General features: G+C 41.0%; 1 protein-coding gene and 1 pseudogene across 2 annotated transcripts in view; both read left to right on the top strand.

Annotated features, from left to right (window-relative positions):
• The window catches only part of SSBP2 (single stranded DNA binding protein 2), a 166507-nt gene that overhangs the window by 139008 nt on the left and 7449 nt on the right, over positions 1-20050 (top strand). Inside the window, exons 9-15 of one of the 2 annotated variants that reach the window (XM_066614002.1) lie at positions 3555-3622; positions 7315-7363; positions 8567-8602; positions 16658-16712; positions 17394-17464; positions 17871-17949; positions 19925-19953. In XM_066614002.1, the coding sequence (XP_066470099.1) occupies positions 3555-3622; positions 7315-7363; positions 8567-8602; positions 16658-16712; positions 17394-17464; positions 17871-17949; positions 19925-19953 (387 nt within the window). Of the gene's footprint in view, positions 1-3530; positions 3623-7314; positions 7364-8566; positions 8603-16657; positions 16713-17393; positions 17465-17870; positions 17950-19924; positions 19954-20050 lie in introns of both variants that reach the window. The other variant, XM_066614001.1, reaches the window with a different exon arrangement.
• LOC136643295 (5S ribosomal RNA) lies at positions 18618-18736 on the top strand (annotated as a pseudogene).

Raw genomic sequence — 20050 nt, 5'->3', positions numbered from 1 at the left:
TGTAAGCTCTGTTTGCACTGGGGAAGGATTTTCCAGCATGCAGTGGTCTCCAGTTTGGAGACCGCTGCTTTAGAGCAGGGGTCTCCAAACTTTTTGGCTGAAGGGCTGCACCAAATATCTGGCATAGTGTTGAGGGCTGGGGAAAAAAATTTAAAATAAAATTTAAATAAATACATTAGAGATGGACCTTAGATGAATGAATAAATGAATGGGCTAAAATGTCCAGGATTTCTCCAAGTACCAACAGAGCCCAAGAAATACACTTAAATGGACCCCCATTCCCCCACCCCACAAGCACAAATCTGGTCGTGCTGGTCAACTGGGCCAGAGGCTCTCAGGGAATCAGAGGCTGGCCAAGGGCCAGATAGAGGCTCTCCGCGGGCCGCATCTGGCCATCGGACTGGGGTTTGGAGCAAGCTCCTGAGCAAGTTCTAGGCATTCTCTCCATCAGCCAATAGATGAAGCAGTGGAGACTGCAGCACTGGTCTTGGAGGAGGTACTGCCCTCAACCACTTTACTTACCATATTCCTCCAGGTCCAGTGCTGCTGTCTCCACTGACCTCCCACCATTCCCTTCACCAGCCTCTAAAGGAGGTGGTAATGGTGGCAGCACTGGATGGAGGAGGGAGGTGATCCCTTCCCATCCTGCTGTACCACCCAGGAAGAGGATGGAGCTGAACATCATGTTCAGCAGGCTGGAGGAGGCAGTGGGGGGGGGGTGTGGGGTCTGGGACATCCCCTGCTAGCTTTCTGACTCCCCCAGTTCACCACCTGAGTGAAACTTTCAACTCATTTCATGGACAGGCTGGCCCTGACTCTCCTCTCCACCAGATATGCTGAGGCAACTATATATTGCTGGCTGTTTTAGTAATATGAAAGAGAAACTCTTCAATGGCATCACTGAGTGGTCAGTGAATAGTATACTTTCTTTTGACCTAGAAGATTAATTTTGAGTTTATCTAATCATTTTTCTGGGAGAAAAATAACAATGCTTTCACTTGTTTCCTGCATGTATTTGGTTAGTCTTTCTAGTGAAGGTTTCACTGCAAAATAAGATTTATATTTAATTTTTGGTTTAAAGCATCTTGTTTTTGAAAGTGTTACAAATTGATTTGTAATTGATGTAATTGATAAGTGAAAGTGTTTTCCAAGAAAGTGCAGCAATGACAAAAGTATAGGAAAAGTAATTGTAATGACTTCTCCTCATCAAAATAACTGAATTCACACGCTTGGATAATCTATGGGTATACTTCAGTGGTGTTGGGAAATTGTTACCTCTCAGTTTAGCTGCTGTCTATAAAATGGCTAATTAATTTCACCACTAGGTTATTGTGAGTGTGTGTGGGGGGGGGGGAGGACTAGGTTAAAATCTTTTATCGAAAAAAATTGCTCAACATCAGTGCTCAGTGGACTAACTTTATTTCAAAGGCTTACATTGGAGCCTGTGGTGCATACACTGCAGAGCAAACCAAATGGGGTTGCAGGACTGCACTCTGACATCATCACTGGGTGCCAAAGCAGAGGACCTCTGCCAGTTCAGCATGTATCAGCTGATGAGAGCATGAGGCAGTTGGTACCTTAAGAAGGGCTGGTGCTGAGGAATAGGTGTGGTGGTGTGGAGGAGCAAAAGGAGGATGACAAGGGAAAGGAAGGCATGGGAAATGGAGAAAGGAGAACCAGAAAGGGAAGAGAGAGAAGGGAAACAGAAAGAGGTCAAGGAGGAAAGCAACAGGGTACAAGGAGCAGATGAGAGAGGAGCCTGGAAAAGGGACGGGAAGAGAAGAGAAGCCAGAGCGAGGCCCAGGAAGAAGTGGTGGAGGTAAGCCTCCTCAAAGAGCTGAGTCAAAATTAGGGTGGATGAGCACAATGATGAGGCTAATGCTTGCCAGCTTGGGACACTTGGAAGAGAATTCTGTGGTCTCTTTCAGGGTCCTGCTCTGTTGCTGGGAGGACCTAGCTGTCACCAACAAGAAGCCTGGGTTAGCCAACAAATGGGTCAAGCCCTTTGCTGCTTCTGCCAGCCTCCAAGAGGTTGGGCAAAGAGCCTCCAACTGAAGCATGTAGGTGATTTGGAGTGGTGCAACTATGGCCCAGCTACAGAGATGGTGGAAATGGGTGCTGGAACCCTCTTTTTCCATTTCTCTCTCCCCTTAGTTCTGTTAACCCCAATAAACCAACCTTAACTGCCCAACCATGTCTCGGCCTCTCTCTTTTTCCCAGTATGTTCTACTAATGTACCCTTGACACAAAACTTCCACCATGGGAGGAGGGGGAAGACACTCCAGTACTTATGATACTTTGCACAAGTCCTTTTGAAATAAATTAAACCTGCTTAACAGCACTGCTAAGTGAATAGCACTGTAAAAGTACTGCTGTGAATGGTTTTATGTAGAGTATGTTTTTGCCATCCACCAATAAAGTACAGTGGACTTTTAGTGAGAGTGGTTGATGCAAGTGGATTCCAGGATGATGTTGAAACTTTTTAAAAAGGTATGGATTTAATTTTTTATATTATATGTTTGTTTTTTATGGGAGATTTCTGTACTGGATGGTTCCAGAACAGAGTTCTGATATCGAACTGCTCATATGTCTACCCAACTTTAACATAGATCTGTTCAACAAACCCTGCATTACTGGAGTTATTTGGGGAATTTTGCAACAGTAGTTGTTTGAAAGTGTTTTAACAGTTCTGCTTCCAAAGGATATAGCATTGGCCATTTTCAAAACACATATATTTTCCTGGGTTTCCTTCTCAAAAGACGCTGAGATTTCTTGAAATTAATATCGCAATGAATTTGATTAGTATAGCTTTTATAGAAAGCATACATATGGGATAGGACATGCATACCATGATTGTATAGAGATAAGTGAAGCTGTTTACCTTTTAGTAAAATGGCACAATGTCCCACTTCTATTCTTTTATGTACTTAGAGCTATGTGAACAAACGTTTTGGTTTTGTTTATGACATTTTATTGTACTGTTTTGGCAATTTAACAATTTTTCATTTGTTGTGAATATTTTTCTCATTCTTTGAGTAGAATAGATTGCTTCTTAAGGAAGTATAGCATTCATCTTTTTGTGAATAGCTTAAACAGTATTTTCCATAATATAGATATACAGCATTTTAATGCTTAAGTTGCTCTGTTTAAATGTAATATTTTACTATGTTTAAAAAAATTCCACCCAAATCTCTTAGATTAAGTCAGCTTTCATGAAATGAACTGGGCATTATATCTGTTCCTCGCTGGCAATTGTGTTGGCTACCATAAATGCGACAGTCTTCATAAATCAATTATTTTAAAATGTGCTTACTACACTTCCATAGTTAGGATAATAAGACTATTAGAAAATGCAAAATAGTTTCATCAGAAGTAATGTAGAAATAACAATGTTCTTAATGTCAAGCAACAGAAATCCTGAAAATGAATGGCACAGGCCTGTCCAGTCAGCAGATGTGTAGGGAAGTCATTAACCTGCTGTCCTTTCTTTCCCCCCTCCTCTTTGGTTTTGTTTTTTTGTTTTGTGGTAGTCTGACCCTTGGTTATCATTGCAGAACTATGGAGGTGCAATGAGACCCCCACTGAATACTTTAGGGGGCCCTGGAATGCCTGGAATGAACATGTAAGTAAAATATGCTACTATTACATTTATAATGAGGACAATCTTTTCATGTTCATAAGTTGTTAACTTTTGGCAATGAAGTGTAAGTACATACAGAGGTAGAATGTTATTTGATTAATTGGTTAACATTAATGCTTTTGACAAAAGAGCAAAATGCTAGTGTATGTTTGCTATATTCATCTGCCAGTACATGAAGTCTCATTTGCAGGTTCCCTTACAAGCCAATATCCAAATATTTAGTTGATTATAAATTCAGATTTCCTGCTGTGATGTATTGGAATTCAGTTTTATTTTAGTATTTTAATGTATTTGGTCCTAATTCCATACCTAGTAAAATAAACACAAGGAAGCTGTCTATTTTTGCTGGTTAGCGCATCTTTGTCTTTCAACTGGTCTCTCTTCATTGATTTTTATGTATGTGGTGTAAAACTGTTTTTGTGGGTAGAAAATGGTGATGTTCTTAAAAAGTAATCATACTAGCTGGATTTTATTTGTCCTTGGGCTTTGTAGATTGTGTGCTTGCTAGGTATGTTGTGCTTCGCTTTTGCATGACATGATATTTGAATCTTGATATCTATCTGGAAATTTTTTCGAAATGTAAAGTACTGCACTTTTCAGTTTATTGTATAAATGGTGTGTGTTAACAATAGCTTCCAGTTTCACTCACTTTATGTAATGGAATTCATATTCTGGGTTCTCCTGTGAGTGGTCTCTCACCCAAAAGATAAGTGAGTCTTTCAGTAAAGAAGTCAGATCTAAATACATGGTCTGTCCCTTCTAGTTAATTTATAGAGAGACCATATGACCTGAAATTAATTTATAGAGGCTCAAAAATAATTGTACTCTTGATATGGTTGGATGCTGCTAATTTCAGTAAAAATCTAAAAGGCCCAGTAGGGACCTAGATCTTGCTTGAAACCTTTTTATACAGCAAATCAGTCAGTATTAGAGGTAACAGGCTGGTTGCATAAGAGAGTGAAGTATTACTTCTAAAGTGATACTGACTATATCAGTGGCACATTTTTTAGCAGTGACTGTCTTCTATTTAGCAGAGGAAAGGCAAATGTCCCTATTTAGCACAGCATAGCATATTTTGTAGTTGCTGCTGTCTTTTGCCTTCTAGCTTCTGGAAAAAATAAGATTTGTGAGATCATTTTGTTTGGTATATAAACGGCTTTGTGAATGTTGAAAAGCAGAAAATAATGAAATATACTGAACTGCCATACCGGAGAGAGAGAAAGGACACAGTGATCTTCTGAGTTGTGCAACCTTTCTCATTTAGTGTTAATTTTCATATCAGGGTAAATCATGTTCCACTTCAGGTTCTTTGTCTATTAATTCTTGCTACCAAGTGAGAAGATAAGATTCCAGAAGCTTTCCCTGAGAAAAAGCAGGAGTGGTCCTGAGATGCATGCTGGCTCATCTTAGGGTAGTTGTTTACTGATACAAGATGCAAACAATCAGGTATTTGTGCATGATATAAAGGACCTTGGTTGCTGGTGGACGTTGACAGAGTTGGTGCAGGTTCAGAAAATCAGTCAGTGCCAGATAAGTCTTTTTGGGGGAGAGGTAACTAGAACTCAGTGGTGGGAGTCTGGGAGTACAGTAGATGCAGTTGAAGTTCACAACAGCACCTGGGCATAATAAATGCCATATTTCACTATGTACTCATTTATAGTACTCATTTATAGTACATTTATTAAATGTACTCATTTATAGTGAAAGTTACCCTTTCCCATAGATGATCCAGAGGGAGGGTAGGTGGACAAAAATTTCAGTATAGACTTGCAATTAACCATAGAATGTTTGCAATGTTTACATACATTGTGATACAGGTAAATAGGAGATGGCAGGTCAGTGTCATGGATGGGATCATCTGCTTCCCCTGAATATGCATTGTGACCCACAGGGATCCTCATTAGCAATAGGAATGTGTTGTGGAAATAATTTTGTCCATTCTCAAGCAAACAACTTCATCCCTCAGAATGTAAGTGTTATTTGAAGTGTCCTCATGTCTGAGGTCCTTCATAATGCTAAAGGGGTGTGGTGTTTAACACAGTGCTCTAACAATAGTTACACATGTTCATTCTCTGAGGCTAGGAAGTGGTAAGTATTCCAGTGTTCTCCAGACATCTGTCTCCTCTCTGTCAGGATTGTGGGAATACCCTTACCATGACCTGAGTCTGTATCTCAACAACAGAGATGAGGATGTCATGGTGAAGTGGATCAGTCAAATGTTGTGCACTGGTCCTGACATATGGACAGCTGTGTTCTTGTTCAGACACAGTCTGCCTGTTGTGGTGCTTTTATGCAGATGCAGTAGTGCTGGGTTGGCAAGATTTGTCTGTTTCAAGCTAGATACTGTTGGAGGAAATTAAAAATAGTTTCCTCTTTGGGGGAAAGCAGAGTAGCTTAAGCAGCGAACCCCCCCCCTTTTGGGGTATCACCCCAGGGAACCTCCCTCACTCAACTGACTGCTAATCAATGAAAAAAGACAAAGAGGCAATGCCTTGTTAAAGTTGCAAAAAGAAGTTATTTTTCTTACAGTTCCATTGAGTGTATATTTGCAGCATCTGATTAGGATAAGAGGTTCAGCTAACACTTAGAGATAACAAGGCCCTAGAGCTGCCTCGCCCTGCATGCCTTGTGCTCAAGATGGCCTGGGCATCAGAGCCCTGGTGTGCGCCATCTTAACAGGTCGGTGGTCAGAGGACAAGAGGAAGTGCTCAGAGGAGAAGGGAAGGATAAAGGGTTCGGGCCACACCCCACAAGGATCACAGAGAGAACAGGTAGAAAGGTCAGATTCACTGGGCAATAGCTTGACCCCTTCTGGACAGCATCCTGCCCCCTCTGGACAGCAGACGGAGTTGCACCAACTCCAACAGATATATTGCAACTTCGAGATACATCTTTGGAATGGAACCAGTTCATAGGTGTGGAGCTTAGCATATTTAGTCCATTTTTTGCCTTTGTTATTATTGACATCTCATTACTTGCAGCAACACTACTTCTCCTGAGATAAGTATGTTTTACCACCAGAAATGCTGGTGGCTTAAAAAAAAATGAAACCAACTGAAGAAGAAAGAGCTCTCCCATTCCTCTATAAATCTTCAGTTGCATAAGGTTTTGGGGGGGGGGGTCATAGTTGTTTTTTTTGCAACTCTTGAAGTTGCTGTCTCTCTTGAAATACTTTTCACCAAACCAGGTATCTATGTTTCAGACACCACCTGAAGAAGCAATCAAGGTTATTACAGTCTAGGGCATCAACTGCTCCCTCATAAAAATCTGGAAGAATGTTTTCCTAGCATTTTCACTTAATCCATTGTGCTGGAGATATTTGGGAAATAGGCAGCATATACTAATGAAACATCAATTTTGTTGCGTGTTAGAGAGACTGACAGTTTACTGTCTCATGATGAGCTTTCATTGATGTACCATCTTCATCACATTCAGTGAGACATCATCATCCAAAAGATTTGGGATAGGCTCTTGGCTGAACTGAACTATACTAAGATTTGGCTGTTATTCCCGTATTTGAATAAATTTATCTTTCCCTTCCTTGTTTTCTACCAATTATAAATGAGAGTGGACAGGTAGGAATTTACACAACTAATATTGATTATTAAATAGCATAGTTGTTATAAACCAGAGCAACTTAAGTTATAAAATGATTCTTTTTGTATATATTTTAGGGGTCCAGGAGGTGGTAGACCTTGGCCAAACCCTACAAATGCTAATTCTGTAAGTTTATATCAAAATGTATTGGATATTGTCCTGTTGTTGCAGTGCTCCTTTTAAAAAGTAAACTACTACAAAAAAGGATTTTTTTCATTCACTTGACAGTTTTTTGTCAGTATGGTTCAGGAATATAATCAGACAGGAATGCTGTGTGCATTCCCTTGTCTTCGGGATTGTTCAAGGGCTTTTTCATTGTTTGGTTCTGGCTCTGGAATCAACTTCTTCCAGCCCTGCCAAAAGGTTTGTTTTGTCTTGTTTTTCTGGTAGATGGTAAGACCAGTGTTTCACCTGCCGCCCAGCAGTGAGACCAGGAATGCAACACAACAAACAGCAGTAGGAGATTCGGCTCGGTGGGTAGAGTTCCAGAGCATGCTTCTCATCCACCCAGAGCCTCTTACTGGTGTTTGTCATGTTGCATTTGGCCTCCCAACCCAGAAGTAACTGGTGGTGATATCATCACAAGTTACTTTCGGTGGAGTGCTATGTGAAGTGTCATGGCAGAAGATTAATGTTGAAAAACACTGGATAAGACCATTCCATTTCAGAGGATTTGGGGCAGTATAACAGTTTAACTGTCTGTTATCTCTGGTGGTATCAATTATGTGGTTTCCATACAATGTTTTTTACCTTATTGTACAACTATCTTGTCTTTTAATGCCATTTTAAATTTATTACTTTTAACTTCCAAAAATATTTGGTGGTTGTTTTGATTTTGTTAGCCACACTGGATATTATTTCTAGAAAGGTGGCATACAAATACTCTTAAATGGATACATGTACTGTACCTTATTTCACATAGTGTTGTCTCTAATAGAGATGTTTTCTATTATTATTATTATTACCCCATCCGTGATTGTACTGATTATTGTATACAACATTCTTAATTACAAAATATCTTGTAGCAATAATTGCTGACATGAAAAACATGGATATATTCAACTTCAGATCTTCTTAGTGATTTAAGCACAATTCTGCATGTCTACTCAGAAGTAAGCCCCATTGTGTTCAATGGGGCTTACTCCCAGGAAAGTGTGTATAGGATTGCAGCCTTAATCAGTTGATAGTACAGTAAAATGGTGCTTATTGATCTTGGTTGCTTCTTTCTAGTAATTGAGTTTTTAAAAGTAGTTATTATTGATAGGGGTTCTCTTTCCCCTATCTAAAAGGGGGAAAAATAGTTTAGTTTTGTTTTCTTTTGTCTTTTAGATACCATACTCATCTGCGTCACCAGGGAATTATGTAGTGAGTATGTGTGTGTGCTCTTGTGCATATGTGTGTTTATTCATTAGCATAGTCATTGTATTTTATTTAGGGTAAGAAATGGTTGTCCAGATGTTAAGGAAAAACCCTTGTGTATTGGTTGAGAAGTGAACATCTGATCTGTTTGGTATCATTGTGTCTACAATATACGTGTAGTACATATGTTGATGTTCATTAGTAGAACAGTTAACTGTCTGGCCAAAATTGCCCTGAGTGCTATGTTTTACTTCAACATATGTTCTTGAAGTGGTACAATGCATAGTTGTCAGTAATAAAGAAGTAAAGTCAGCTCTTTCAAAGGTCTCAACAAAAGGCCTGAATTTTAGAAATTTCATTTGAAGAGTCCAAAAAACATCTAACAGCATCATTAGAAAAAAAATTTTGTGGGATATTTTATTTGGTTGCTGTTGTTAATTACCTGAGAACTAGTTTATCACACTTCTCCTCTTGTGTTATTTTCCCATAATGTTTATTTTCCTAACTGAGTGGGACTGTAAAGTCTGATTTCAAGTACTCTGCTGGTGGAATTCCCAATGCAATTGGAGGAAGAATTGCTCTATTAAACGAAGTTAGATCTCTGTGTTTTGATTGAAACGTTTCAATCTGTTATTCAACAAGATTATTAATCCCATGGCAGAAACTCATCCATGTCTCTCTTGGAACAGTTTTAGTGGCCTTATCTTACTTGGATATATGTCTAATATCCGCTGTCTTTGCTAATCCTACTCTTCATTTAATCAGTATGTGTCTGCATAGTAGTAGTGGGGAGAATATTGAATTATGGTCATTGTGGGGGTCTGGCCACCACAGATAGAAGTTTCATGCAAAGCATTTTCTCTCCATTCTGCAGGCAGCTCCTGGACTCTGAAAGGAAGAATATTTTTTAATGCTTTTCACCTAAGAAGTTAGATTTGGAAGAGAAATAAGCAAAGGTTGCATGAAGAAGCATTGCCTTTTTCTTTAACCTGGATACAGTTCTAGGCTGGAGAGGCAAAAGCATTCCATAACTTTCCTTCAGGGCCTGAGATCATGTTTGGCTGGTGGCACAGGGGGAGAGGCAAACTGGGAGAAACAGGTTTAGCTACACTTCTTGCCCAGCTTGAGGCACTTGCCTCATTTGAAGGGGAAATACTGGAGTCATAAGGGAATAGCCTTGAAGACAGGACTGGAACTCTCCTCTTTTATTTGCTGATCAAATTTGAATGGTTATTTGTAGTAAGATAGAACATACAATTTTACTATGGAAAATGTATTATGAACTTTTATATGTGGCTTTTCAACAGTCGTAATTCACATAGTAGTTTACATTGAACTGCTGGCCTTGTTTTATCAAAGTACTCTTCAGATAAAAGCAATGTGAAGTCAAGTTTTGATATCACTTCTAGAATTTTGATATAGCTGCAAATGTGATAAGAAAACAGATGACTAGGGCCCAATCCTAATGAGTGTGCGCCGGCTTACCGCCAGTGTGCATTGTTACAAACATGCCATAAGGCACGTTTGCAGGCCCTAGTGCTGCTGGAGTACTGGGCCAGTGCTGGCCAGCGCTGGGCTAGTGCTGGCGCTCTGCGGTCACATGGACCACTAACCAGTGGAGAGGTAGGTGTGGGAGGGAGGTGGGGCCTGTGGAGCTTTGCTTCACCAGATCCCGAGCCTCCGTGTTGGGCTGTCTGCCTGATACGGAGGCTCTTCATTTTACTCCAGGGGTGGGCAAACTTTCAATTTTAGGGTTTCTGGGCCTTTAACAATTAGAAGAAGAAATTTCAGCAGGTGCAGCCTGTAATCTCACAGATGACAAACTGCATCTGCTGAAATTCTCTCTCCTAAATGTCCAGGATCCCTAAAGTTGAAAGTTTTCCCACCCCTGTTCTACGCCAACTTTTGGGTTGTGTAGAATTGAGTAGCCCCATTGTGAGGCTACTCGGTTTGCCCAGGGGAATTGGTCTAAAGAGCATGCTGGATGCAGCAGCAGCCATTTTTGGCACTGCTGCAGCCCCACATGATGGGCAGCTCAGAATTGACTGTGACTCTATTGAATAATTTGGTGATTGGGGCTAAAATAATTAGAAGTATTTATTTAAAAGTAATAACTTGCTTATTAATCAGTTTATTCTGTTGGTTAGCACATTAACTGCACAAAAATACTGACAACTACAAAGGAGAGAAAGGAAAAGTGTGTTTGAGAGATTTAAAGAGATTTGGTTAATATTAATCCTTTATATATTAATCATTTATACTTCTGTATATCTAAAACAGAAGTAAGGATCAGACACATAATATAATTGTGTTAATTATATAAGCAATAAAATCAGAGTTGGAAGGTACCCTCAAGGCCATTTAGTCCAACCCCCTGCTAGCAGCAGGAAAATCCTTTCTAGACCATCTCTCAAAGGTGCCTGTCAAACCTCTGCTTAAAGACCTCCAGTGAGGCAGAACTTCTGTCAGTAACTGCTTCCACTTCTTACCACTTCTGTCAGTAACTGCTTCCACTGTCAAACTGTTCTTACTGTTAAGAATTTCTTCTTGACATCCAATCAGAAATCTCCCTTCCTGCAGCTGAAGCCTGTCACAAACATCACCCTTGGGATAGGGAAGGACCAGGGGAGATTCCCAAGTCAACCAGGATTTAACCCTCCTCCACCTACACCATCCTCCACAAACCCCCAAGGGCAATGTTTTCTGTTTTGCTTACTCCAAGCCCCAGGTCCTATTAACATACATTTCCTTGGTCAATTATTGCATTCAATTTTCATGTAAAAGATTTTTATTATAGCTTTAAGGGAGCTTCAATTGCTCCAAGAAACATATCTACATGAATTACAGTAGCTTAAAAACAAGAAAAGATCATAAACTAAGAGGCTAAAATTACTATCTTACAGGTCTCTCAGCATTTCCTTCAGTATAAAAGCTGATAACCCCCAGCTCCCTTCCTCCTGCTGTCTCTGACTGATCTTTTCAGGCACCCCCAGGTTTTATTCTCTAAATTACTAATACACTACACCTGGGTAACCAACAACCAACTTAATCCATCTTAAGGGGAAAGGCACTTGCCCCACCCTGTGACAAAGCCCATTAGATCTGGTTCTGCTCTTTGGTGCAGCAAAGAACAAATCTTTGACTTCTTCTGTGACAGCCCTTCAGATGTTTGAAGAGTGCTCTCATGTTACCTCCTCAGCCTTCACTTCTCCAGACGAAATACATGAGGGCCCCCATATCCTCGGATCCCATATATGCAGATTCAGTTATCTGTGGATTGGGTCTGGGCCCCAGTGTGTGCACTCCTGCATGTGCCACCAAAGGGGAGTCTGAGTTCAGCAGAGGCTGAGGACATCCGTCCTTGACCTCTGCCAGGTTCGGACTGAGCTGTATAGCTCAAAACATGTGACTTCAAGTCATGTTTTTAATGCCTTATAAGGCATTCACTGGTATACTAAATTCTCACAACTGTTTCTCAAAAGACTTATTTTTTGGGCCCCTGACCATCTTTGTTACCCTTCTCTGAACTTGTTCCAGTTTGGCTGCATTCTTAAAATGTGGTACCCAGAATTGGACACAGTACACTAGATGAGATCTGACCAGTGCAGAATAAAACCAAACTGCTTCTTCACCCAGCTTTGAAGCTATGATTCTATTATAGCAACCTGAAATTGTTTTAGCCTTCTTTGCAGCTACCTTGCATTGCTTTCTCATATTCAGCTTGTGATCCATTTCAAGACCAAAATCCCTTTTACATTGTATTGCTATGCCACGTAGTGCCCATTCTATAGCTGCACATTTTGATTTTTTTATTTATTGCCTAAGTGCAGAACCTTGCATTTCTCTCTGTTGAACTTAAGAACATAAGAGCAGCCCTCCTGGATCAGGTCATAGGTCCATCTAGTTCAGCTTCTTGTATCTCACAGTGGCCCACCAAATGCCCCAGGAAGCACACAAGACAACAAGAGACCCGCATCTTGGTGCTATCTCTTGCATCTGGCATTCTGACGTAACCCACTTCTAAAATCAAGATGTTGCACATACATATCATGGCTTGTTGATGGACTTTTCCTCCAGAAATTTGTCCAATTCCCTTTTCAAGGCATCTAGGCCAGATGCCATCACCACATCCTGTGGCAAGGAGTTTCGTGGACTCATTACACACTGAGTAAAGAAATACTTTCTTTTGTCTGTCCTAACTCTCCCAGCACTCAATTTTAGTAGATGTCCCCTGGTTCTGGTGTTATGTGAGAGAGAAAAGAGCATTTCTCTGTCCATCCCCTGCATAATTTTGTATGTCTCAATCATGTCCCGTTCCCCCCCCCAGTGGTCTTTTTTCTAGATTGAAGAGTCCCAATGCTGTAGTCTTTCCTCATAAGAGAGGTGCCCCAGCCCAGTAATCATTTTAGGGTGCAATCCTATCCTGCACTGGGACAGTCAAGCCAAGAGGCTTGCACTATATCCAGCGCAGGATTGTGGCCATCTGCGGCTCAGGCAGAGGCAGAGGGAAACATTTCCCCTTACCTCTGGTAAGGGCCACTGGCGCCTATGGGTCTCCTCGGACTTGCGCCACCTCTTGAGGTGGTGCAAGTTCAAGGAGAGCGGAGTGGCTTCAAGCCGCTCCATTCTCCCCGGAAACGGGGGTTTGGATCTGGCATAACTGATGGATCCCAGCCCCGTCTCCCACTACCCCCCTGCCCTCCCCCCGCCCAGGAACGCCTCCCTCACGCCTCCCCCCACCTACTTTTGCTGCTTGTGTTGGCCCAGTCAGGCCGACGCAAGACTTGGTGAGGGAGCCGCCACGGAGGCTGGATTCAGCCTCCGTGTGTAAGCGCATTTCCGTGTGCCGATGCAGCTTCCTCCTGAGAAGGTGCAAGCATGCCTTATAGCACGTTTGTGACCCTTCTGGGCTGGCGCAAGGGACTTGTGCCCACCCAAGCCTAGGTCAGTTGCTCTTTTTTTGCACCTTTTCCATTTTCACAATATCCTTTTTGAGATGTGGTGACCAGAACTGGACACAATACTCCAGGTGTGGCCTTATCATTGATTTGTACAACGGCATTATAATATTAGCCATTTTATTCTCTATACCTTATGAATGATTCCAAGCATATAATTCCAAGCATATAATTAGCCTTCTTCTCTGCCACCACACACATGAGAACAAAACGGCTAGTATTATAATGCCGTTGTACAAATCTATGGTAAGGCCACACCTGGAGTATTGTGTCCAGTTCTGGTCACCACATCTCAAAAAAGACATAGTGGAAATGGAAAAGGTGCAAAAGAGAGCGACTAAGATGATTACGGGGCTGGGGCACCTTCCTTATGAGGAAAGGCTACGGCGTTTGGGCCTCTTCAGCCTAGAAAAGAGACGCTTGAGGGGGGACATGATTGAGACATACAAAATTATGCAGGGGATGGACAGACTGGATAGGGAGATGCTCTTTACACTCTCACATAATACCAGAACCAGGGGACATCCACTAAAATTGAGTGTTGGGCGGGTTAGGACAGACAAAAGAAAATATTTCTTTACTCAGCGTGTGGTCAGTCTGTGGAACTCCTTGCCACAGGATGTGGTGCTGGCGTCTAGCCTAGACGCCTTTAAAAGGGGATTGGACAAGTTTCTGGAGGAAAAATCCATTATGGGGTACAAGCCATGATGTGTATGCGCAACCTCCTGATTTTGGAAATGGGTTAAGTCAGAATGCCAGATGTAGGGGAGGGCACCAGGATGAGGTCTCTTGTTATCTGGTGTGCTCCCTGGGGCATTTGGTGGGCCGCTGTGAGATACAGGAAGCTGGACTAGATGGGCCTATGGCCTGATCCAGTGGGGCTGTTCTTATGTTCTTATTGGGTTGACACTTTCATCGAGCTGTCCACCACCACCCTAAAATCTCTCTTCTGATCTGTCACAGGCAGCTCAGAAATCATTAGCCTATATGTGAAGTTTTGATTTTTTGCCCCAACGTGCATGGCTTTACACTTACTTACATTGAAATGCATCTGCCATTTTGCTGCTGATTCTCCCAGTTTGGATAGATTCTTCTGGAGCTCTTCACAATCTCTTCTGGTCTTCACCACTTGGAAAAGTTTGGTGTTATCCGCAAACTTAGCCACCTTGCTTCTTAACCCTGTCTCCAGGTCATTTATAAAGAGGTTGAAGAGCACCGGTCCCAGGACAGATCCTTGGGGATCACCGTTTTTCACCTCACTCCACCGTTGACACCAACTCTCTGTTTCCTGGTCCTCAACCATTTCCTAATCCATGAGAGGACCTGCCCTCTAACTGCATTTTGTTAGTTTCCTCTGAGTATTCCGTTGTATCCTGAATGCTTCTACTTTCTTCTATAGTGTTAGCTATTCCTTTCAGTTTTGTGTTACCTGCAAATTTGATAAAGATTCCTTTCATCCCTTCATTTAAGCCAGTGCTTTCCAAACTTTTTAGCACCAGGACCCACTTTTTAAAATGACAATCTGTCACAACCCACTAGACAAATAAAGTTATAGAAGGAAATTATTAATAATTAATTATTACTTAATAATAATAAGGGTTCTGTGCTCCCAAGGCTGCTAGAGACCTTACATATATTGTGTGTGTAGATACTTGCTAGAAATGGAGTTCAAGGACTGTTCCCCCAAAACTTTACAGTTATTCCAGGGTACACAGAAGGTTGAACTAGAGAGCAAGATGTGCAGTTAGGGATTCCCAGGCCAGGCAAAAGACTGAAGCTGGGTTCACACATGATACATGCCATGCCAATTACTAAAGAAAATTGGAAAATTTGACATTTTAATTTGGAGGTGGTATGTTGATCACCACATACCACATATTAGCATTCCAGCTAATGATTTTTTTTTTTTTGCAATCCAAGCAAGGATGCTTGCAAACTAAAAAAAAAAAAAGTTTCAAAAACTTTTCATGATCCACCAAAAATTGGCTCGCGACTCACTGGTGGGTCCTGATGCACAGTTTGGGAACCACTGAACTAAGCCAGGGTGTCCAAACGTTTTGGCTGGAGGGCCACATTATTTCTCTGACACTGTGTCGGGGGCCAGGAAAAAAGAATTTACATTTAAAATTTGAATAAATTTACATAAATGAATATATTGGAGATTGAACTTATATGAATGAATGAACATCTTGCAATAGCTTAAGGCCTGTAAAAGGCCTTATACAAAGCAAGTCTGGCCTTTCCTTCATTGCTGCTGCAGCATCACAGACATGAAACAGCAAGCAGTGGAGGGAGCCCTCAGCCTGCAGCTCATGCAACAGGTCGAACAGTCACCCTCATACTGAGAGCAATTGTGTCAAGGTCTTAGGAGGACCAGAGGCTCATTGAAGACCGTGGACTCCCTGCGGGCCAAATTGGGGGTCCCAGGGGGCTGTAAATGGTCCCTGGGCCTGGGTTTGGGCACCTCGATCTAAGCTATTGATAACAATGTTGATGAGAACTAAGTTGAAGGCAGAGCCCTGGAATACCCACTCAGAACTGACTTTCTGGTTGATGAGGAGCCATTGATGAGCATTCTTTGTGTATAGTTGCCACTTGTGTACAGTGTCCAATGAATTGTGAATCCATTTAATGGTTGTAATCTAGCCCAGTGGTCTTCAACCATTTTTGTGCAATGACCACCCTAAAATAAAGAAAGAAATAAGAAAGTGACTGGGGACCCACCACTGATTCTGCCCCCCTCCTGGGACTTGAACCCCAGTGACCCTGTTGCTACAACTCCTGCCTGCCCTGTTTCCCCCACCTATTGTATCAAGAGCATACCTCAATGGGAAACCTTAATTTGCTTGTGTACTTGAATACACTTATCAAGGATGTTGCTATTGAAAAGGTACATTGAGCTATGCACTATTTCAATTTTGATTTCAAGATGTACATGTAGCATGTGAAAGAAATGCACTGGAGAACAAGTTATTGTCTTACTATTGGGACTATTGCATTTTGTTTCAAGTGGTCAGAAGTGAGCTCCTGCCATTTGCCTCAGATGACCTTTCCTGTCACATTTTTTCTATTTCCATTAATTAAATTGTTTTGTGTTTTTTAGGGACCACCAGGAAGTGGAGGGCCACCAGGAACACCCATCATGCCTAGTCCAGCAGGTACCTAATTTTAACCAGCTAATATAAAAAGAATATGCAACAATAACTTGTTTTTAAAACTTCATTAAAAGAAAAATGTTGATACATCATTTATGGAACATAGAAATACAGAAATGGAAAGGCACAAAAAAGCAAGGAGTATATACTGAGAAAAGAAAATTAAAAGAATACATTTTACTTCCATAATGAACTCCTCCTTTAAGATGATGTTTTAAAGCACCTTTGTTTCAAAACATAGAACAGTAGAGTGGAGGGAAGTGGTAAGGCAGATGCCAGTCTGTCTTTCAGTTGGGGGCCTTGTGCAAATCACTCTGCTTCAGTTCCCAATTTGTAATGTGTGAATTGTAATTAACTTAAAAGAAAAAAAACTTTATATATTACTTTTGCATGTTAATGAAGGAAACTGCTTCCATGTCTGTGCTAGATTTTATCCCATCTTGTTTTGAGAACACTTGCACAAAATTTCAAAACAGACGGTTTCTTGGCCGTAGCCTAGCCATGAGCAGCTCCTAAGGGAAATATCTAGCAGTTGGTTTATTGGATGTTAATAACAATGCATAAAGTTGGTTTTTAAGTTGTTGTAGAATGAAATCAGTTGTGTTACTGTCATTCTCTGTGCATGACAGTTCATTGACCATTTTTCATAGAAAGTGCTTAATCTTCTAAAAATATTTGTTTCAGATTCAACCAATTCTGGAGACAACATGTACACTTTAATGAATGCAGTACCTCCTGGAGCCAACAGACCTAATGTAAATATCAGAAATAAAATAAATTCATTTAAATTTTGTATTTGTACCCAGGAACCAAAAGAGAAAATTGCTTTGGTATATTTCCCTTTCATCTTCATGTGGAAGACCTTTAATTATGTACCGAGCTGCTGATTTCAACAAGGGCTATGTTCTAATGAAATGATGTTCTAATGATGTTCTAATGATATTCACAAAAATATGTCATATGTGAAAGCAGTTGTTTAGGCCATTTCCTGAAAGAAGAATTTTTGTTGCTATTTGATACTATTCTGATATGAAATTGTTGTTCCTATTTTTTTCAGTCTAAGAAATTCTCCAGTCCTGCTTATTCTCTGCCATATTTTCTTCCTCACAGCAAATTACATATCAGCATGTTGATAGAATGATGCATTTTTACTTTTTATAGTTTCCAATGGGACCAGGGTCTGATGGTCCTATGGGTGGATTAGGTGGAATGGATTCACATCATATGAATGGATCATTAGGTAAGGATAATACATTTTGATTATTTAGCCTGACTGGAGAACTTATTCAATTTGGAAAGGCCTCATCACATGTTCAAGTTTTCTTCTGCATCCAGGAGAGTTACAGCCCAGTTCTATCGAGGACTGGACTGGTTTGTGGAGCTTTTTATGACAGTGGAAGGCACTTCCACTGTTGCAAAATGGCCACCAGCAATGTGTGGAGTGCACTGTCGGCCGTCATTTTGGGAGTGCTGTCACTCTGCTAACGCAGCTGCGCTCCAGTTCACTAGTAGATGACCAGCCACCCACCACAGCAGGCAAGGCAGTAGTGGGGAGGGGGTGAAATGGCATAGGGAAAGGAGTGTGAAAAGGCAGGGAGGCTGTAGGAGGGCATAGATCCAGTAGCAATGGGACGCACCAGATCCAGTCCTCCTTTTCAGCAACCTCTCCATCCCCTTTCTCTCCCTGCCACCCTCCTCGGGCAGGTCTGAGAAGATCTATTGAGAGTCAGGAGGCTGACAGGGTGTAAGGGGGGTTTAAATTCCCTTTTGGCTCTGAAGCCTCCCAATCTGCCCTCCCCCCCCCACACACACACTAGATACATTGTGCCCATTAGGGCACAGCTGTACCAGCAGGAGGGGGAAGGATAGGATTGTGCTCTTAAGAAATTTAAGAAATTTAAACTAGATTTCTCGAGCCAGATTACCCTGCACATGCCCAATCTTGTCTGATCTTGGAAGCTATGCAGGGTCAGGCCTGGTTAGTACTTGGATGGGAGACCACCTGGGAATACCGGGTGCTGTAGGCTTATACCATAGTCTTTTGAGACTGAAGGTTGCCAACCAGAGAGACAAACAAGGGCTTGAGAGACAAACAACGAATAAATGTTATCTGCTTTCACCACTTCTGCATTTGCTGCAATCAGATTCTCAAGAAGATACGTGCTGTTATGTTGAAAAAAATACAGAAGTTAAGAATTGGGGATAATGAAGAAAGAAAACTTGGATTATATATATACAATGTACAACGAAATCATAACAAATATTGGTTGGGTTAGGGAGTTAAAAGTTCACAGAAGTATTTGAAGTCAAGTCTATGGCCTTGAATGAAATGTATGAATTGTCACTTAATCCATCTCAGAAGGTCTTCATCAGAACTTCAGCAGTCTGAATGGGAACTTGACAGCTTAAGAAGGCACATGCTGGCACTACATCACAAAACATATACCAGCATAAGAGGGATACTGGCATCGGTGCTGCAGGCAGAAGCAGCAGTGCAGATGAGAGTGTTGGTAATAAAATTAACAGCACAATCCTATGCATGTTTACTCAGTCTCACTGTGTTCAGTGGGGCTTACTCATGGGTAAGTATGTATAGGATTGCAGCCTAAGTGCAACAGGAAGAACTTGAAGCTTGCAGCTCAAGAACATGCATTTTCTACCTAATATGTTAGCCTACACATTCAATCATGGATATATTTAGTTATACTTTTGACTATGCCTTTTATATTTAAAATCACAGTAATTCTTTTTTATTTTAGTCTCCAACAATTTGAATAGGACTGTTTTGAAATTGTGTTATTTGAGCACTATCATTAAGAATAGCATTTCACCAGGTTGCCTTCTCTTTATCCTTGCTCTGCAATAGATAAATTTTTTGGGATAATATAAAACAAATTTTTTGTGACTGGATGGACTAGAATTTCTTGTTCATGCAACAGAAAAAATTTGTGCCTATAAACAGGGAGAAAACTGTTTTGGGGAATTGATGGTTAGAGCATACTGGAGCTTGCTATTGTTTGGCATGTGTTTATTTGTAACATTTCTATCCTTAGAGAAGACTCTGGTCATAGTGCATTTAAAGTGCACTATTTTTACAGAGAGTGAAATTTGTAAGTGTGAGCTCATAATTATGGTGTAATTGTTCAAGTTTGGAAAATGCTGAAGTTATAACTGATGATAGTAAAAACTAGCCTAAGTATTCATTTTCCTTCAAGGTTCAGGAGACATGGACAGTATCTCCAAAGTAAGTATGAATTTCATTTTTCTCAAAGTACGTTTGTTGAGATGGTTAAATGCTTTTTTAAAATACAGTAAGCCGTTATAATGGACTATTCACTTAA

This window comes from Tiliqua scincoides, chromosome 2 (genome assembly GCF_035046505.1).
Source record: "Tiliqua scincoides isolate rTilSci1 chromosome 2, rTilSci1.hap2, whole genome shotgun sequence".
Taxonomy (NCBI): Eukaryota; Metazoa; Chordata; class Lepidosauria; order Squamata; family Scincidae; genus Tiliqua; species Tiliqua scincoides.
Note: the sequence above shows the minus strand (reverse complement) of the source record. Positions and strands in the feature narration are given on the sequence as shown.